The sequence below is a fragment of the Pimephales promelas genome, chromosome 21 (genome assembly GCF_988280905.1).
Source record: "Pimephales promelas chromosome 21, fPimPro1.hap1.1, whole genome shotgun sequence".
Taxonomy (NCBI): domain Eukaryota; kingdom Metazoa; phylum Chordata; class Actinopteri; order Cypriniformes; family Leuciscidae; genus Pimephales; species Pimephales promelas.
This window is the reverse complement of record NC_142789.1, coordinates 7,143,407-7,165,259: the sequence shown is the minus strand read 5'-3', so window position 1 is coordinate 7,165,259 and position 21,853 is coordinate 7,143,407. Positions and strand designations below refer to the sequence as shown.

Here is a 21,853-nt window from a genome sequence, read left to right as displayed (position 1 = left end):
ATCGTTTCTGTAAGTAATAAGTATATATGAAGAGTTCAGATGCAAAAGCCTCTAAATGACATTTGAAATTTTCTCCTTTAATGATGATTTTTATCAAACTTGTATATTTAAGTTTAGTTATTTCACTTAAATAACAATTAATAGGCAATTATCATTGCCATTTAAGAGAAATTACTGAACTTAAATATACAAGTTTGATAAAAATCATCATTTAAGAAGAAAATTTCAAATGGCATTAGAATTATCAATGGTTTCATTACAGATGCATCATGCACCATTCAGTCATTTTAGTTTCTGAAAGCCCCCTGGTACCACAGTGCACATCATGTTGCGCTTTGTATCACTGCATCACCCTTCTCTGAAGCCAACCACCCTGAAAAAAATAAAGCTACACTGGGAAAGGCCATTTAAAAAAAGCAGTTGTTTTCCAAGGTAGATGCATTAAACCATTGGACTGTAATTGGTGCACAAGCACATTTTTACATATTTTTCCTTCAAATAAACATGAGAGGGTACTGCTCTGAAACAGTTCTCTAAACCGTTGTTTGCACTTGCAAATGGGTGTTCACAGACGTGCAATGCTTTTGTCCATATTTGGGCCACAAAAAATGGCAAAGGTGTAAACAGTAATTGTTTTAAACTTATTTTTCTTAAGCTTGAAATGCAATTTACACCTTAAAGGGATAGTTCACCCAAAATTTAAAGTTCTATCGTGGTTTACTCACCCTCAAGTTGTTCCAACCCTCTATTTGTTTATTTGTTCTGCTGAACACAAAGAAAGATATTTGGAAGAATGTTTTAATTAAACAGATCTTGATCCCCATTGACTACCATCCTACTATGAAAGTCAATGGGGATCAAGATCTGTTTGATTAAAACATTCTTTCAAATATCTTTCTTTGTGTTCAGCAGAACAAATAAACAAATAGAGGTTTGGAACAACTTGAGGGTGAGTAAACGACGATAAAACTTAAATTTTTGGGTGAAGTATCCCTTTAACAAAGCTTTTCTTGCACATGCAAATTTAATTTATGCTTACAATCTTATGTAGCCTACACTTCCACAGATTTTCCCTTACATATGCAAATCTTTTTGGGTTATATATTGATGGGTTTTATAAGTAGTAGTCAACATTTAAAGTGGATGCAAAAAGTTAATTGAAATTGTCAAAAAAAAAAGAAAAAAGAATGGGTATTGTTGTGGTTTTAGGACATCTTTAATGAAAGGTTTTGATCTACTTCAAATGTTTACTGCTGTAATTGTATGGTTTTTATATAGGAACAAGACGTTGCAGACGCCGTTGAGAGATTGGAGAAGGCTGAGTTTCCACAGGACAGAATCGATGCTCTGGAACCCTTTTGCTTCATCTTTACTGTAATGAATGACATGCAAATGTTTCTTGAACATGTAGTTGATGTCATGAAATTAAAGGTAAACTGTCGAACTATAGAGCAAAGTGAATAATGTGCCAATGTGTTTTTATATATTGTCTATTTGTACCTTGTATTTGTCTGTTTTGCACAGTATGTATACTGTAAATTGACATTTACAATAAAAAGAAAAAACAATACATCAACTTGATGTTTTTCATTTACAAACTGGTCCCACAAAGTTGGGAGCATGAAATTGTCCAAAATGTCTTGAAAATAATTAAAAATAAGTTAATAAATAAAAATAGTAAAAAAATAATTTCTTTCTCAAAGCTGAGTTTTGATTAAGTGATCAATTTATGTACATGTCTTTTCCCACATGATTTTTGGTTGTAGGTTATCCGTAAATTAATGTGGCATTTAAATGCCAGTGTTTCCCAAATGAAACAAGAGCTCTTGGTTTTGAATGATGTGTGTAATGTAGAGAAATGTGTTTAGAGTTTTGCAAAAAGTTTAATTTTCAAATACAAACAGAGAAAAGCATATAATGCCCTTGTATTTTTGCAGACATGGACTAAAGATTGGGTACATGAATAGTTTCACTGATTGAGCCTCAAATTCCACTTGTAGTGTGGCAATTTGTGTAGCAATTTGAAAAAAACTGCCAACAAAATGACAAATGACGGCTTGACACGACCAAAATGAGCGTGTCTACGCGTTCAAAAGAAACACGTAAAAAGTTGCCGCGGTCACAATTCACGCGTTTCGTTTAAAGACTATTGGCCCCGATCGCGTTCCGTAGAGCAGACGTCGCTTGCAAGTGACGTCACTTGCAGAGGAAGCGCTCGTGTCTGAGAGTGCAAGTGACGTCACTTGCAGAGGAAGCGCTCGTGTCTGAGCGTGCAAGTCCGAGAGTGCAAGTGACGTCACTTGTCTGCAGCCAGACGCTATTGGTACAGATGGGTCTTGGAGATTCTACTATTTTTAAGTTGAAAATCAACAGACTGCGCCTGTGGACAATTTATGGGAATCAACTGGATCCAGTCTCAAAGATCCAAATTTGGTGAATGACAACTTATCAGCTCTCTTAAATAACATATTTTGAAAAGAATAATAAGTAGACCAGTAATTATTTGTAGTGTAGTGTTGAGAATTTTAGGCTTGGGCCTTTCTCGTCAGTCTGTAGGTGTCACAGTCCTCGTCTGCACCATTCTGTCTTCGTCATCTTCACTACACTTCCCAGCATTCTTGTCTGTACATCTGAACTCACTCCCTCAATCATCTACCTGTTCGTCCTGATCATCTGTGTCACCTGTGGTCACCTTGTTAGTGTTCATTTGTGTTTGTATTTAGTTTGCTCAGTTCAGTCAGTCCTGGTCGGTTCTTGTTACCATGTTTTTGTGTGTGTGCCCGGTGCCTGCCTGAACCTGTTTGTGGTTTTGTTTTTGAGTAAATCTTTGAAGTGGAGCCTTTTTGCATCTGTCTTTCTTTATCTACACCACAACCGTGACAGAAGAACCGACCAAGAGGATAATGGATGAGGACGCAATACAGTATATTAGTTTCTCTTTGACCAGAATGGGGCCTCACTGGAGGAATTCGTTGAGGTTTATCTCCACCTTCACCAAGACACCTTCTGGGAGGAAGATTTCCTTTAGCAGCGGTTCTGGAGTGGTTTGGATGATTCGTTAGCCCAGATACTGCTGCTCGAGGACCTAAACCTGCCCTTCTCTGAGTTTCTGGACAGGGCGCTTTGGGTCTGTGCTTCATCTATCACGGTAACACCAGTCCAGCCCGAGACCGTCCAGCCAGAGTCTCGTCCCGCCGAGACAGCCCCGCCAGAGACTGTTGGTGACCCGGCTGCCCCTAATCCAGGGATTTACCCCAAATATTTTTTTGGGGGGGGCCCTATGGCCCAGCCACGGCCGCCTGAAGGGTCTTCACCGTGGCCGCCTGAAGGGTCTTGCCACGCCCTCAGCCTCCTCCGCCCTGGTCCCGTCCTGCTCCGCCCTGGAGGCTTCCTGTCCCTGATTGGCCACGCCCTGGCCAGCCTTTAGGGCGCCCACCCTCTTACCCCTTTTCTGCGGCGTGAGGTCACGCCTACCGGGAGGGGGGAGTAATGTCACAGTCCTCGTCTGCACCATTCTGTCTTTGTCATCTTCACTACACTTCCCAGCATCCTCTTGTCTCCCCACCTGAACTCACTCCCTCAATCATCCACCTGTTCATTGTCCTGATCATCTGTGTCACCTGTCGTCATCTTGTTAGTGTTCATTTGTGTTTGTATTTAGTTTGCTCAGTTCAGTCAGTCCTGGTCTGTTCTTGTTAATGTTACCATGTTTTTGTGTGTACCCGTTGCCTGCCTGAACCTGTAAATCTTTGAAGTGGAGCCTTTTGCATATCTTTCTTTATCTACACCACAACCGTCACAGTAGGAATCTTTTAAATGATTTAGTTAATTCTCCTGAGACTGTAGGAGCTATACAAACAACGTTTATAGCTTGGCCCTTTTCTCTCGAGTCTGTAAGAAATCATTTAAGAAAGAGGTTCCATTCTCATGAGACTAGAGTTGACTTAATATAACTCTGATTGTATTTGTCTGAAAGAAGAATGTCCTTTACACCTAGGATGGCTTGGGGGCAAGTAAATCCTGGGCTAATTTTCATTTTAAGGTGACCTATTCCTTTAATATAATTCTTTCAATTTTTGAAATTAGTTGATTAGATATGTTTTATTGAAATTGTAATAAACAAATGCTTCCAAGTTTTTCCAACCAAAAAAAAAACCTGTTTTCATTCTACAGCCATTACTTATTCACGATAGAGCACAGCCTCTTGTATCTTATTGCTAACATATTAAACGCAAAGGAGCCTGTTTGTGCCACAGAAAAGCGCTGAAACAGAGATGAGGGGGAACTTTTTTTTGTGGCTTATTTTTACTGGTCCTTCCAGTTTTATGGAGGCCCACCCACAATCAAAATCCTGGCGCCGCTAGTGTCACTCACCTTACAGTAAATGTGTTTTCCCACCAACATATATTTGTCTTGGATTCTGAGTCGACTATTTCCTGCCTCCCCACGTTCAAGCGTCTCTTGACCCCGCCGTTGCTTCGGTTTCATTGGTTGAAGCTGTAAACCAATCATTTTACTTTCTGTCCTCAGAACATTTTTGAAAAAGTAAAACTCCCATCTGCTTTTAGCCCTTTTTGGGCTTGAGAGGTGTGGTCACTATAATGGCTATGGTCTCCTCGTGGTTTTATGCACTGTAATGCAGATGTTGCAGGTGTAATCTGTGAACGGGCGGTTGACTGACAGCTGGTTGGGCTTGAGTGACTGCTTCTGCAGTTCATGCACTATAGTTTGGATTTGTATGTGATTCGACTACAAAAATCGCCAGTAAAAATAAGAATAATTTCAGAAAAAATGTCTAAACATCCTTAAACAATATGTTAACATACTGGCATTTATTTTCTTTTGTAAAAAAATGTTCTTGCTTAAAACAACAAGAAGAAAAACAATATGCCATCAGGGTAATACATATCATTTATTATTATATAAATATCAAGGACATCTGAAATGTTCTTTTGCACAATCTTACCTAACTTTTTTTTTAATTCTCAAATAATTGTATCTTGTCATAAGAATGTTTAGATGTGTGTACTGAAAAGCAAATTATTAAAAATGTTCTCTCTCTCTCTCTCTCTCTCTCTCTCTCTCTCTCTCTCCTAGGCTCTTCACCTTACTGGAAAGAATACTTGGAAGCCTAGGGTTTTGTTTTAACAAGACATTTTTTATTTATGGATGCAAGTATTCAAAAACACACAGAGAACAGTGTACTTTGGCAAATTTCGCAGTTGGTCAAGCTAAATTAGCCATTTGGAAAACTTGCAGAATGGCTGCTGAGGGGAGAGATATGAGCGTGCTGAAGATGTTCACTGCCTTGGTTGAATCAAGAATCAGACTGGAACAAAAATATTATCAAATCACCAAAAACTTACTTGAATTTGAGTCTAAATGGTGTGTGAATGGTGCTTCATTGTCATTATGTGAAGATGAAACTATAGTGTTTAATTGGTGACGTCTAATGGTCATTTTTAAGATTTTTTTTCTATTTTATTTTCTATTTTCATTTTTTTTATTTTATTTTTTCTCTCTTCGTATTTGCTGATTGTAGCAGTATGTCTACATGGGTGAAATACATTGTTCTTTAGTGTTTTAGGACATGTTTTAATAAAGAGTTGTAAAGTCAAAGTCTCTCTCTCTCTCTCTCTCTCTCTCTCTCTCTCTCTCTCTCTCTCTCTCTCTCTCTCTCTCCCCTATAGATTCATTCATAAGTCTCTCCCTCTATAATGTCTACATGTGTCACTGCAGTGCATACTGATAACTAACACTGCCCCAGGGTGTAGTTACCTGCGCTCTTCTGCTCTACGCAGGAATGATTGCGCTCTCAGTTCAAAGCAGAAGCAGGTCTGAGCGTACAAGTTCATAAGATACAGGTTTACTTCAATCTGCCTCAAATTATGAACTGATGGCTACAATGATCAGCTATTTGGTGCTTGTGGTAAGTAAACTTTGTCTTTCTGTCAGTTATACAATAGGTTAATTCAAGATTGAGCAAGATCTTTCAATCAAATCTCGTTCTAAGGCTTGCTTGAAAATTGAAATAGTTTATTTATTTTACATTGTTTAGCAAAGGAAATAAATAGTAAATGCTAAAGTGCTTTTGTTACCATAAGGAGTTTTTATTTTCTTCCTCAACTGACCCTTAAATTACTTATATTGGTCTAACCTTATGGCAAATAAATAAATAAAACTGTAAATTTAATCAAAACCATTGATTCATGTATACCTCATGAATACTTTTCTATCTGTGTTTTTCCTTCAGTATTTGTTGGGACCCTTTTAGTCTTGATCGTAATGAATAATCTGTGCAGGTGATATGATGATTATTAGACATTTTATGAAAGTCTGTGCTTTTATATGAGTATTCCTGAAACATGAGGCACTATCAAGGTGATTTTTTTCTTTCTGGGGGTCAGTTGAGAAAAACAGCAACAAAAGAGAGTCAAGTATAGGCTTTCCCAAACCTGTTTCGCAACTTTGAATATTCTCATGTAAACATATACCGTACAAGCTCAAGGAGTTTCAAAACATACGCCAAAAATAAATACAAATTTTGAAATTAAAAAATGATGCCTTCATGACAGAAATTATCTGATTGTTAATGATTGAAAGGCATTTTGAATGGTAAAACAAAGCGGTGGCATCATAATAACTTCATCTAATGGACTACTTTTGAGAAACAAATTCTCTTACCTTTTGGTTTAGTGGATAGATTGTTTTGGGGATATGACCCCATACACTACCCCCATCTTATAACTAATGGCATACTATGTTCCACTGCATATTACATTCTTATTTCTTCTTCTGATTTGACCATATGATCTGCTCTTGATCAAGTTTGTTTGTTTTTTTCCAATAAACGTGTTTAAATCCATACTGTATATATAACACACACTGTTTCTGTTGAAAGGGAATGATCTGTTTGTGTAGCACAGAGCCTCTCGGACGCCATAAAAGATCATGGATTATAGACTCCTTTAACATTGTGGAGGAACACCCGGGGCCTTTCCCATATGAATTGGGGCAGGTAAGCATCAATGCTAGCAAATAATACTGTGGATTTTAAATCATAAAATAATACAAAACATTTAGATTTGGGATGGTATAGCCTTTTGGTTGCAGGGTCCAGACAAAGTTACAGTAAGATTGATCTGAAGACAAAATTCAAATTCTTGAAAAGAAATCGTCATAAATAAGTTCTTTCATGTATTTTCTGTAAAGCTGCTTTGAAACTATATGTATTGTGATAAGGTCTATACAAATAAATGTGAATTGAATTGAATTGTAGTTAGGTTTTAAATTCGTAAGATATGTCATGAATTTACTGGATTGTTTTTGAATTTACTGGATTGTAAATGAATTGTTGCAGTTAATTATTACAACATAACTATTTAGCCTAATAGGGATTTGCACAAACAAGTTATCCGAATTTGTGACACCAATGATCGATAATATAAAATGATTGCTCATGATTATGTGTGACGGGACTTTTTGCTGATTTGAAAATTTAACAGAGAAGCTAAAGAGTCAAATTGGGCCCTCATTTTTATTTTAGCCTATATTACGAAATTGGTATTTCGAAATTGGAAATATTATTACGAGATAATATAAAATGATTGCTCATGATTATGTGTGATGAGACTTTTTGCTGAATTTAAAATTTAACAGAGAAGCAAAAGAGTCAAATTGGGACCTCATTTTTATTTTAGCCTGTATTACGAAATTGGCTAATTTTCGGCAGCATGAAGCACATGTAAGAGCGGTCATAACATGTACATGTTCACTGCAGAGTGCACAAACTCACATAGCCGACAGGACGCATTCACTCTGAGAAAGTTAATGAATGAACCTTCTTGAATAAAAAATAGCACGTTAATAGCAAGTTATGTTCACACTGAAACATTACATGTATTGTTAAAAATGACATGAATTTCTTAGAATATGTTTCTATTTCACTTTGCTACCTCAATTCAAATTTTAAGTTCAAGTTCAAGTTCATTTATTTATATAGCACATTTAAACAGCCGCTTAGACAGACCAAAGTGCTTTACAGAACACAGAATTAAAAAAAAAAAAAAAAAAAAAAACATAAAAGGCAGCAAAGCTACAAATAGCCTTGTCATTTTACTAAATGAAGGAATAAAATTGCAAGTAAATATTTAAGACATTTAGCCCCAAGTTAAATGAAAATGCTTTAATAAATTCTTTATTAATTATGTTAAAAGGCATAGTTATCCTTTTGCCAGAAACATAATGTTATAAAACTTGTCTTCCTAAGAAAATTCCTTTTCTCAAATTCTAGATTAAACTGGACCGTAGCTATTTAGTGGAGTTCCAGCTTAAAGGCAAAGGTGTGGATGAAGATCCAAAGGGGGTCCTGTCTATTGATTCGAAAACAGGAGTCATTAAAGTCCACCGTAAAGTTGACTTTGAGCAGTACCGTGTTCTGATAGTAAGAGGAGTCCGATTTATTTATTTCAATTTTTTCAGATGGTATATGAAAGCCATATAGAAGGTTTAAAACTAATTGCACTACTATTTCAAAGCTGACCTTTCAAGCAAGAAATCAGTCCAACTTGGCCATAGACACACAACTAGGCATGGAGGTCAACATACTGGACATCAATGACAACCCACCAGAATTCCCGAGGAAAGTTTATGATGTCACTATAAATGAAGCAGTAAAACAAGGTCAGTATCATTGCTTAACCTTTATAGCATTTTCATCAACTGTAATCATGAGTATTTTTGGTTTGATTTACTGCACCTTAATTTTTTCAACTAAGCCAGGACATGTCTGGTCTTGATTTTTAGTCAGAAGATATACTAAGAGAAAATAATTACATGAGTTAGAATGTTCGATATAAATTGCACACAATGATTATTGAAGTTTATTTACTCTATCTATATTATTAGAATTGTTAAAGAAAATAAATACATTAATTTTCATATTTTAAGCCTGCATATAGATCTGAGACAAAAAAAGGTAAAAAATTTGAAATGTAAAAATACATTTTAAAAATAAATAAATTGTAATATGCAAATACTAGCGATTACACTTTAAAGAAACTAATAATTAATATAAAACTAATAATTATACTTTGAAAAACACAGTATTTGCAATGTTTTATAAATAATTTCTTATGTATAAGCTATTAAACATATTTATCTTAAATCTTAAAAGATTTTTAAAGGAAACACTTTAAAATAAGATTTCTTCATTATTCGTAGTTATTGCTAATTTCAACATTTACTAATACATTTTTAATGTCAAAAGATATATCCGTCAGCTTTAGTCATTGCTGTAACTAACAATGCTGAAGGGAGTCTTTGCTGTATTTTAAAAATGTTCATGCCACACAAGCTTTAAGTTGTTGTTCATCGAAAATCTTGACATCCACCCTAAGAGAAGTAAGGAGGTTCAGTTTGTGAACAAATGTTTCTTTTGAGTCACATATTTTCAATGAATCGCTTGATCCACATTTCTGTATATACATTCTACTTTGGCTCTCAAGTTCCTATGACTTATTCAGTGATCTAGATTACAGCTTATAAATGTATATCACCGTAAACTTACACTTGTGAAACTTGCAGATGTTTGTATCACTGTATTCAAATCAAATCCATGTTGCACCATTCTCTATGGTTTAAACTACATGAAAACAAAGTTCTTTTGCATGATTTTTGAAGTGTGATAAGTCCATTTTAATTGTAATTGTTTGGATGAAACAAGTTGGAATAAAGTTTTCATTTTCAGGAGATCTATTCCATAAACAATGGAATTAAGTAATTTTCTTTATATTATCTGTTTTCAGGTAGTTTTGTTGTTGGTGTATTAGCAATTGATAAGGACGCACCAGGAAGCCTGAATTCCACCATTGATTACAAGATCATTTCCGTCACTCCAGCCACTAAAGATACGGAGTTCTATATCCAAGACAGTGGTGCAATATCGTTTAAAGGATGCCTTGATTATGAGGTAAAAAGCACAAAGAAGGCATACTTTGCAAGTACATGGATGATTACTCAATCCATATATTATTACTTTCTTGTTATTTATTTGCACAGTGCATTCAGACCATATCATACTATGGCCAATGGCATTTGCATGCCTGTAAAACTTGTGTGTCAGGCTAACGTTTGAATATTGCTGAAACAAGACATGAGCCATCATGTTAGTGCCTGACAAACTAACAGGCATCACAGTCCAGTCACGGTGTTAACGCAACATGTGGAAACATGTCTTTAAAATATCTTGACATTTATCAGGTGATTTAAAGTTAGCGTGTGTGAACTTTTTGAGTATGTGTATAAGACTAAAGGGTGCTGGGATTACGCCACTAGGCCAACCGGCAGTTCAACCCGATCTCACAGGAATTCGTACGAATTGTACGAGGTGGCTAATTCGTAACAATTTGTACGACCTCACTCGTACGAATTAGTACGATTTAGCTAAATTGTACATAATTTACGAATTAGCCAATTCGTATGAATTCGTACGAATGACCTATGACCCCGCCCCTAAACATAACCGTCACGTGGGTTTAGACAAATCGTACAAATTTGTACGAGTGAGGTCGTATGAATTAGTACGAATTAGCCACTTTTGAATCATTCGTACGAATTCGTACGAATTGGTCGTGAGATAGGGTAGGGCAGTTAGCATCACATTGGTTCCCTCTACAAAAAACGAATAGGATTTCCCCATAAGATTTTGGATTATCGCTAAAAACAAGATCTGTTATCAATAAAAGTTTATGATGTCACGATAATTTTCACAGATGAACAACTTTAATGAAATACAGTCGACAGACCACGGTCCTACAAATTCAACGTGACCATCACTAAGCTTTCGACAACTATTTCAGTTTTTATCTAAAAACATTTGTCCAGAAAGTTTGAGTTAGAATAGTTTATTAGTGCACAATTATAAACATAATGAGGCTGTATAAATGTGAACTGAGCTGTTCAACATGATGATGTTTAATGTCCCCGACAGCCTCTGTTGTACCATTTAGCCACTTGTTAGCAACCTAAGTGCTAAAATGCTAACTCCCTTCTGCGTTTTGCCCTACAAAGTGATATCATAACTGCACCACTCTCCATAACTGGTTTTATCTTTCAGGTGGCTAGTAAATACACTATAACAGTTGAAGCAAAGGACCGTGGAGAAGTTGTAAAGTTGTCAAGCACAGCAACCATAATTCTCAATCTTCTGGATGGCAACAACCATATACCAGTTATCACAGGGCAAACGGTTAGTGATAATCTGTCCAATATCAAATATTTCAAATAACTGCATATGCCATACGGTATAGTTACAAATAGTTTAAAAGCAAAGAGTACAGTCAAAAAATAACCCTCACCCTGTTCAAAAAAAAATCTTTCTTCTTCTGCTGGACACAAATTATTTAATGTCTGTACAATGGCAGTAAACATTGGACTCAAAAAATTGAGGAATTTTTTATTTTTATTTATTCACTTATTTATTTTAAACTCATTCAGGGTTCAGTTAATGTAATGGAGAGGACAAAAGGTACCTCCCCTCTCAAAATACACACAACTGACATTGACACGCGTCTCACTGCTGCATGGAGGGTCAGATACTCCATACAAGGGGACAAAGGTGGTTACTTCTCCATTCACACTGATCCAAACACCAATGATGGAATCCTCACAGTGATTAAGGTATGCTTACACTAGTGTTCACGATCTCATCCTCACAAATATATATATATATATATATATATATATATATTCAGGAATACTGAGTCATTATATATATAGTAAGGCAAGATGATCAACATTTGTAAGATTTGTATCTCTGCAAATTTGTGTTTATGACATTGGATTATGCTAAAAATCAAAGGTTTGAATTCATATTTCATATTGTGTATTTATAAATGTATAAAATATAAATGCAAAATGATTTATCTTAATAACACTATTCATTTTAGAAGTTTAGGGTTAAGCCTTTTAGTGTTGCTTTTGAGATGTAGGCCTATTTATTTTGAAAATGGAAATATTCATAAATCAAAATACGTTACATTATTTTGATGCAGTCTTGACAAGTTTATTTCTTAGCATTTAACAAGCACATACCTGCTATGTTGATAATATGTACACTATTTATTTATTTTAATCCTCTGCATGCAGCCACTAGACTTTGAAGAACAAACAGAACATAAACTCACCATCTCTGTAGAGAATGAAGAGCCTTATTTCTCCTGTGAGGTGAAGGCTAAACCTAAAGATGGCCTCTGGACTGTCATCACAAATCCATCAAAACCATCCTCTGTTAATATTACCATAACAGTGGAAGATGTAAATGACCCTCCGTACTTCCCAGATCCAAAACGGAAAATAGTTATGGAAGAAAATTGTGTTATTGGAGCTTTTGTGGACAGAGTAACAGCAGTCGATCCTGACACTGGACGTCCTCACAAACTAGAGTATGTTTCTCATGTGTTCAATTTCATTAGAACCATTTAACTCCATCCGGACACTAAAGCCACAGCTAAAAATGTGTAGATGTTGTTGCAGTCTATTACAAAGTATCAAACCATGGTATTTATTCAAAGTATCAAACCATGGTATTTATTTAAAAGAAAAATAGTACAAAGAAGTTTGTTAGGTTTGAAACTATAAAACAATATAGGTATTAATGTATTGAACTAAACATGTTTGACATTTTAGTGTCTGAAGTCAGTTCCTCTCTTACAATCACCTTGACACCAGTTGCTTAAAGGGTTAGTTCACCCAAAAATGAAAATTCTGTCAGTATTTACTCACCCTCATGTTGTTCCAACCCCGTAAGACCTTTGCTCATCTTCGGAACACAAATTAAGATATTTTTTGATTAAATCTGAGAGCTGGATCACTCCTGCATACTAGTCCATAGGCTTCTTAAGGAATTGAAACTTGCCATCCTCAAAAAGTTATTAAATACATCGTCAAAATAGTCCAAGTGACTAGAGTGGCTCAATCTTAACTTTATCAAGCGACGAGAATACTTTTTGTGCGCAAAAACAAACAAAAATAACGACTTTATTTCAACTATTCATTTCCTTCTCTATGAGCCTCTAGTCAGTTAACGTAGTGTGAAAGAGTAGAGCTACGTCACACGTAGGCTCACTATTGGCCGACGCTGGTCATGTGTGTGATGCATGTGACGTACAACAACAGAAGCTTACGCTATTAAACTAGTAACCTGACTCGAGGCAGAGAGAGAGGTAAATGAATAGTTGAAATAAAGACGTTATTTTGGTTGTTTTTTGCGCACAAAAAGTTTTATCGTCGTTTGATGAACTTAAAGGGTTAGTTCACCCAAAAATGAAAATTAAGTCATTAATTACTCACCCCCATGCTGTACCAACCCCGTAAGACCTTCGTTCGTCTTCGGAACACAAATGAAGATATTTTTGATTAAATTTGAGAGCTGTATAACTACCACATTGGCTCCTGAGGGACTGCCTCTTGACGGCCCAGAAAGTCAATGAAGAAAATGTTTAAATATCCCAAGTGACTACCGTGGCTCAACTATATGTTTATCAAGCGACGCGAATACTTTTTGTGCGAAAAAACAAACAAAAATAACGAGTTTATTAGACTATTTCTTTTCTTCCTTGTAGGCCAGAAACGAGATTTCCACGACGCATGCGCGAGAATTGCGATCTGAAGTAGTGTAAGCAGATCGTAGTTCTCGCGCATGCGTCGTGGAAATCTCGTTTCTGGCCTACAAGGAAGAAAAGAAATAGTCGAATAAACTCGTTATTTTTTATTGTTTTTTCGCACAAAAAGTATTCACGTCGCTTGATAAACATATAGTTGAGCCACTGTAGTCACTTGGGATATTTAAACATTTTCTTCATTGACTTTCTGGGCCGTCAAGAGGCAGTCCCTCAGGAGCCAATGTGGTAGTTATACAGCTCTCAAATTTAATCAAAAATATCTTCATTTGTGTTCCGAAGACGAACGAAGGTCTTACGGGGTTGGTACAGCATGGGGGTGAGTAATTAATGACTTAATTTTCATTTTTGGGTGAACTAACCCTTTAAGATTGAGCCACTGAAGTCACTTGGACTATTTTAACGATGTCTTTAATAACTTTTAGAGGCCAGCAAGTTTCAATCCCTCAAGAAGCCTATGGACTTGTATGCAGGAGTGATCCCGCTCTCAGATTTCATCAAAAATATCTTAATTTGCGTTCCGAAGATGAACGAAGGTCTTACGGGATTGGAACAACATGAGGGTAAATACTGACAGAATTTTCATTTCGGGGTGAACTAACCCGTTAAAAGTCATTAAAAATAAAAATTATATTTTCTATCTAATATAATGACAGAGATACATATTGACTAACTGTCTAAAAGTGTCCAAAAACCTTTTGATGCCACTCAGGGGGATCCAGCTATATGCTTGTTCAAATTATTGTTTCCTCCCATCAGGTATTCTATTGAACAAGATCCTGCAGGTTGGTTCAGAGTGGACAAAACAACCGGGGAAATCTTTGTAAAAGAGACATTGGACAGAGAGTCAAGTCATGTGACAAATGGGACTTATACAGTCACTGTTCTTGTGACAGAGACAGGTAATAAAATATGTTTTGTATTTGGCTTGCAAAAAACTGAAAACCTCCATCTATTTTCCACACAGCTGGTCTTATTAACACTGAACCCTATCATATAGTGCCCAAATGCACAGACAGCACCTACATAGTTTACTAAAACTGTTAATATCAACTCATTTATTTATGTTTTTCCTCTTTCGATACTAATTTTCCGCACCAGATGACCAACCTCCAATGACAAGCACTGCTACAATTCAAATCTACATCGAAGACAAGAACGATAATTTCCCCTTGTTAAAGGAGAACATGGTTTCTGTCTGTCAGTCTGATGAAGTGTCAAGTACAGAGATCACAGCCTATGACATTGATGGAGATCCGTACAGCGGACCATTCAGTTTTGAAATATTAGGAGATCATAAGGGCGAATGGAGATTTGACCCCAGCAATGGTAAATAAAATCTTTCCAACTTAGTGTTCTCAACATTTGGTTAGTCTTTTACTAAGCAAATCCCTTAATCATCACCTTTTGTCTTTTGTTTACTTTGTCTTTTAGGTTACACAGTGCATTTAGTGAAGGAGAAAAGCGTTCATGCCAGTCTGTACATGCTGATTGTGAAAATCTCTGATAAGCAGAGCAAGTTTGTCCTCCAGAATCTCTCTGTTGCTGCATGTGATTGTGCTGTCTCGCCAAACTGTCTGCTGCAGCGCAACACACAGCAAAAAGTAGGAAGTGGTATGATGGGAATTACCATCTTTGCTGCGCTGATGATTTTGGGTAAGCACTGGATTCTGTTCAATTTCCCATAAAAGTAATGAAGAAACACAATTATTAGCCTGTGTTGTCCAATTATTATTGGGGCAGGACATATTGAAGAACTTTTTAACAGCCTTTTAACGTCTGGCAAAGCAATGCTTTGGTAGTACTTGTGGGAGTGCACTAAGATTTGTAATATTTGATGTTGTTTGTAAGAAAGTTAAATGTTGAATCTAAAAGCCATGTTTCCTATTAGCATGCCTATTGCTGTCCCTCACTTGCTCTTGTGGGACTGTGAAGTCCATAGTCGAGGTAGACAATGTCTTAGAAGATGCCCTACTGCCTTCTAACATTGAGAAACCTGGCACTGATTGTATGGTAATATCTGACATTAAGATCTCTTATGAAAAGCTAAACGAAGCTTTCCTTTTTTTTAAATTTGGATTTTGTTCCTAAGTCAATTTCTCAAAGATAACAAATGACTGTTCATCTATTATTTACATTCATACAGGTACCGACTATTCTACTGAAGAAAACACCTGTTAGTCAGTCAAAGGAAGCAACTCTTGTCGGTAATAGGGTTCAACAGATTTCTGACATTCAGCGGGTATAAACATTTCTATTTGTTGCATAATGAGGTCTTGGAAACACTAAGCTCATATAGCCACTGTCCTTCTTTTATACTACATAGTATTCATTTTTTATTTTATTTTTATTTCTTGGCCACAGATATCTAGCAACGTTATAGCCACTCAGAGTCTCCCAGTTCAAGTGGATGAGAGTTGGTCTAGAGACAGATCACACTATTCTATTGAGGTAATACAGCAGTGTTCGTTTTAAAAAGGACTAATTTTAAAGTAATTCATATAATGATCTTTTCAAAAGTAAAAGTGGAAGTTCAATATTTACTGTATTGTCTTCTGTACCTCAGAAACAGATGTGGAAACAAATACAGAGTGAAAACCGCTACCAGGTAAACTGAAATCATTGTAACACATCTAAACCTGTTATTGTTCAGGAAAATGGTTCTCTTGTGAAATCTTAAAATCAGTAATATACAGGGCTTTCCTTACACCCCTTAGGGTTCAACATTTATCAGGAGGAGCTCACATAGAGGACAGAGTGCCTATTTCATCAGCCGATCGACTCTTCAAAGCTTGCTTTTTCAGGTACTGTAAGTTCCAAAGTAGCCGATACAGCTTCAGTATTCTACAGACAAGGAAGCGATCAATTCAACACTGATTCATTCATTCATTCATTCATTCATTCATTTATTGATCAAATTTGTTCCTGAACTTTCAGAGGCTGCATTCAATACAGTCCCTTGAAAATGAGTTGCTTGATTACGAGCCTGAGCTTTACGCCTATGATGACAACTCTGAAAACTTTGCAGACCTTGACCCCATAGACCTGCCCAGTAATGAGTTTGATCCTGAGGTGTTCTCTGATCTTGGACCAGCATTTAAACATCTGGCTTCTATCTGTAACCCAGGGATGAGGTCAAAAACAGAAGTGATGAAGAATTGAAGAATGGGACTAGATAGTTTAGAGATCTGGGGCTGGATTCACAAAACATTCTCTAAGAATACAATTATTAGTAATTGCTATTTTCTTGTTATTTTCTTTTCTTCAGTAACAAAAAAAAAACTTAAGAATATTTTGAATTCCCAATCTTTCTTCTTGAGATTCTTAGAAAAAATAAATACTTGAAAAGAATCTTGAACAAAAATGTTGTGTTCATTTATTCATTAAAATATGCATCGCATTAAAAATGTAATGTTGAGTGCCTCCAGTCAAGGTGGTCATGATTAAAATGTCATTGGGACATATTTCCAGTTTAAACATCTTCAAGATTCTCGAACAAGATCAAATGTTGATCGGGACTTGAATGGATTGATTGGACGTTTGTTGTTGCTATTGCTGTGATCTCATGTGAGTGACAGGTTGTCATGTGCTCGCGCCAGTAAACACAATATCAAACAATTATCGTTGCAAGAGAGAGAAGTTTTTTGATGAAAGATTACGAGGGAACTTAAATATTAAAAAAAATATTGATGTGCACGGATAAATGATTCATAAACAATAGCGGAATGTAAGAAAATAGCATAAAATAAGAATCGTCTATTTTGATTTCATGCATGGTGACTTTTAAAAAGTTCTTTCTTAAGAAGATTTTTGTGAATCAAGCCTCAGGAAGTTTACATTCTTATACAATACTGGTTATTTTGAACAGAAGGACTACTTGTTTCAAATAAATAAATAAATACATAGGTGGGGTACACTGGTCAATTTGTTTGGGATTGGTATTATAATTAGCCTATTGCTTTCCACGATGGATTTTGTATGCCTGAAATAGTATTGTGTGATTGATCGCATTGTTTATTTTGTAATTTCTTAGAAAAATGGCAAATATTCTGCAAGCATTGCATGCAAGCATTCAGCACTGTAAAAATGATTTCTTTACATAACTTTTGTTCTTTTGTCAAATCAACTTAAATAATTAATATGCTTCAGATAACGTAATATTTTGAGTTTCTGTTTAATAAGACAATTTATTGTATTGTATTAACTCTTAAATCTTTAATTTCAATGAACTCAAAAAGTGTAAATTGTAAAAAGGCAACCATACTTTCTTTTTTAAGGTAAACCACCAACATATATTTTCCATTTTATAACAGAATGTTGAGGGCATATTTTCCTAGCTGTGCTGTTGTAAGATGAACTGTCTTATTTAATAGGTACACATCAAAAAGTGGAAAAACAAAAAAATCTACAAAAATATATAGGAAATCATGGAATCGTCAAAAAACTGATTTACCTGTAACATTGTATTGTTGTCTTTGACCCAGTGCTTAAGTGGGAAGAAAACGGTGCCTTTTCTTACTTAAAGGAACAGTTCACCCCAAAATTTTAATTCTGTCATTAATTGTATTCATCTCCAGAACACAAATGAAGATATTTGTAATAAAATCAGGGGTGCATTTCCCATACAACGACGTAGTTCACTGTTTCACTACCATAGTACGATGCATCGTTGGATAAATCAACTTGCTAGTCACGACTGTTTCCGAAAACCCACTGTCGCAAAGTATCTTTCAACCACGTTGTTTTTGCATGTGGTGGAATATATAACTACTCTTAATGAAACTGTTTGAGATCCAATTAACGCTAGATTTGTTAATATAAATTACGTCATCTGAGGACTATGTCTAATTGTTCTCTTTTATTTAGCTTTATTACCATACTCAACATTTGGCTCGTTCTTACATAGTAGAGCACGTTCGCACATGCGCACTCTTCAAACACGATACATCAAATCTTTTGAAAAACTAAAAGACGTAAATTAATTTACGTCTTTTAGTTTTTCAAAAGATTTGATGTACCGATTTGTATGTATTATAAATAAAAGGCACGGTTGTAGCCTACTGAATGTCAGAGACGGTCGAGTCCGAGTCCAGACCGAGACCAGTGAGGGTTGATTACCTAATTTACTTTTATTTACTTAGAGAAATCCTTTTTTTTTTTTTTTTTTTACTGAATTTACTTAGCGTTTAAAAAATATGATCAGTTAAGGGTAAAAAGGCCACATAGTAGGTGGTGTTAAAAGTAATTTTATTAAAATTTGTCATGCGCAGTTGCGCACTAGAAAATCACCAATCACTGGGCGTGTCAATCAATTTAAAGAAATATTTTATTAACATACATTAATAATCATGAAAAATATTTTTAATTGAACTCGAGTGGACTCGGGAATAATTCCGAGTCCTAAAAAAAAAATGTTCGAGTACGAGTCAATTCCGAGTCCAAATGGACACGAGTCCATGACAAGACCAAGACCATTAAAATATGGTCTCGAGACCGAGTCCGAGACGAGTCCGAGTCTCGAGTAGGCTACTACAACACTGCAATATAGAAACGATGCCTCTACCACAGGTCGAGAGCTGTCGTTCAAACCACCCAACTTTGCGATGCTGTTTGCGAATGTCCGTTGGAACGATGGTTTCGGGAAACACCGACTCGTTAAACTATGCAGATAACGACGGAACCTTAGTTGGCTAACGATGCTTTCGGGAAACGCACCCCTGAGTAATTTCTGTTCCTACGCAAAATCTAACGCTTAAAAATTTTAGCCTAAATGAAATCTGTTCATCAAATAAAGCGATTGTAACTTTGTTTTGACTAAACAATAAATTTGGATTAAACTACTCAATTAATAAGGATTAGTTTTATGATCCCTTTATGAACTTTTTGAAGCATCAAAGTAGTAGTTGTGCAGCTGTCAAAGGAGAGAGTACTGAACTGGCTCAGATATTATTTAAAAAAAAATATCTTTATTTATGTTTCGAAGATGAACAAAAGCCTTACAGGTTTGGAACAACACGAGGGTGAGTAAATGATGAAAGAGTTTTCATTTTTGGGTGAACTGATCTCTTTTAAATGTTTGTTTATAAAAGTTTTCTTTTGCCATCTCTACAATCACACAATTGACCTTATGCACAGATGCACTACTTCCTGAACTTAAGCCAGCTCCTTGTTTCCTCTCTGTCATTATTGGCCAAATTGATTAATCCAGGTGTGCCTGACCTCAGTAGTCATGGCAACAATATTCAGACACACCTGAATTAATCAAGTTCGGCCAATAATGGCAGATAGGAAACAAGGGCCGTTTCTCAAAAGCAAGAATGCAAAGAACAGACTTGTGTTCTTGGGAAGAAAGCTCTAGTTGTTCTTGGAAGAACGAACTCACGAGGTGACGAGCACACAGAACGCTGCTGACAGTTTGAGACGATGTGTTCTTGCTGGTATTGCGCAATAGTAACGTTACCCCCCCCATGCAAACTCGTGTATTGGGAAAGTAATTGGGCCGCGACTGATGACGTTCCACAAGTCCACAAGAACACAAGTACAGACAAGAAGGCATATTAAGAAACGGCCAATTGGAGCTGGCTTAAGTTTAGGAAGTAGTGCATCTGTGCATGAGGTTGTCTTACATTTTGCTGTTCCAGCTGTCATGTATTCCTTTAAATTGTGTAAATAAAGATGAGTTTTCATAATCATGTGGATTAATAATAAATGTCAGTGCCAGTCCACATACTTGTTTACAATAAAAAAAGACAGCCTGTATATTTTGCCATTTGTAAACAATGAATAAATTAAAAATGTTAGGCAAGTTTTTTCTATTTTATTTGACATGTTAAGAGGCAAAAATGTTAGCGGTGACTTGAAGGATGAAGGAATGTCTAAAGAACTATTTTACAATAATAATACCAGTAATAGAAAAAAATGCAGGATGCAATTGAATGTTGGTCCTTTAAGATGACCTGAACTTAAAGTTATGGGAATGTAGGGGGAAAAATATGGGTGTTCTAAGTAAAAAAAAAAAAAATTAACATGGGCCACATGTAGCCTAATGCTGCCTGACAGAAATAGAGCAGCAGGGTTTAGACAGAAAATCCATTAAAATAGTATTGGCAATCTGCACTGCAAGTATGGGTGAATTAAAACAAGGCAAAAAAGTATGGGAATATAATTATGAATAAATGTACACAGACATAATATATCCCAAATGAAATATTGAGAGGGTGTCGGGAAAAGGGATCCCAAAGTTATAAGCTATAAAATGTCAAGTTTTTGGTGGGTGGGGAACAGCCTGGTGGAAGAATTTGTTGGCATTCAAATTTGATAGAGACCACAGTGGCAAAATGCAGCATTTACAAATATATATATATATATATATATATATATATATATATATATATATATATATATATATATATGAAGAGTTCAGATGCAAAAGCCTCTAAATGCCATTTGAAATTTTCTTCTTTAATGATGATTTTTGTCGAACTTGTATATTTAAGTTCAGTGATTTCACTTAAATGGCAATGATAATTACCTATTAATTGTAATTTAAGTGAAATTACTGAACTTAAATATACAAGTTTGACAAAAATCATCATTAAAGAAGAAAATTTCAAATGGCATTTAGAGGCTTTTGCATCTGAACTCTTCATATATATATAAATATATATATATATATATATGAAGAGTTCAGATGCAAAAGCCTCTAAGTGCCATTTGAAATTTTCTTCTAGAATGATAATTTTTATCAAGCTTGTATATTTAAGTTCAGTAATTTCACTTAAATGACAATTCATAGGTAATCTTCATCCCCATTTAAGTGAAATTAATGAACAAATGATCATTCTAGAAGAAAATTTCAAATGGCACTTAGAGGCTTTTGCATCTGAACTATATATATATAACACACAGTATATATGAAGAGTTCAGATGCAAAAGCCTCTAAGTGCCATTTGAAATTTTCTTCTAGAATGATCATTTTTATCAAGCTTGTATATTTAAGTTCAGTAATTTCACTTAAATTGCAATGAGGATTACCTATTAATTGTCATTTAAGTGAAATTACTGAACTTAAATATACAAGTTTGATAAAAATGATCATTTTAGAAGAAAATTTCAAATGGCATTTAGAGGCTTTTGAATGCAAAGCAGGCAGCTTACGTTCTCGACTGCTCCGT

At 35.5% G+C, this 21,853-nt stretch overlaps 1 protein-coding gene across 1 annotated transcript; it reads left to right on the top strand.

The window, feature by feature from the left end:
• Positions 1–5,750: 5,750 nt before the first annotated feature.
• cdh27 (cadherin 27) lies at positions 5,751–18,310 on the top strand. The gene is made up of 17 exons (XM_039653501.2): positions 5,751–5,929; positions 6,902–7,018; positions 8,294–8,443; positions 8,538–8,682; positions 9,807–9,970; positions 11,117–11,248; positions 11,497–11,679; positions 12,148–12,443; positions 14,439–14,581; positions 14,781–15,008; positions 15,114–15,335; positions 15,571–15,692; positions 15,826–15,921; positions 16,044–16,130; positions 16,246–16,287; positions 16,397–16,483; positions 16,617–18,310. Exons 1-17 carry the CDS (start codon positions 5,897–5,899, stop codon positions 16,839–16,841), a joined length of 2,472 nt encoding a protein of 823 aa, XP_039509435.2. The 5' UTR covers positions 5,751–5,896; the 3' UTR covers positions 16,842–18,310.
• Positions 18,311–21,853: the final 3,543 nt, after the last annotated feature.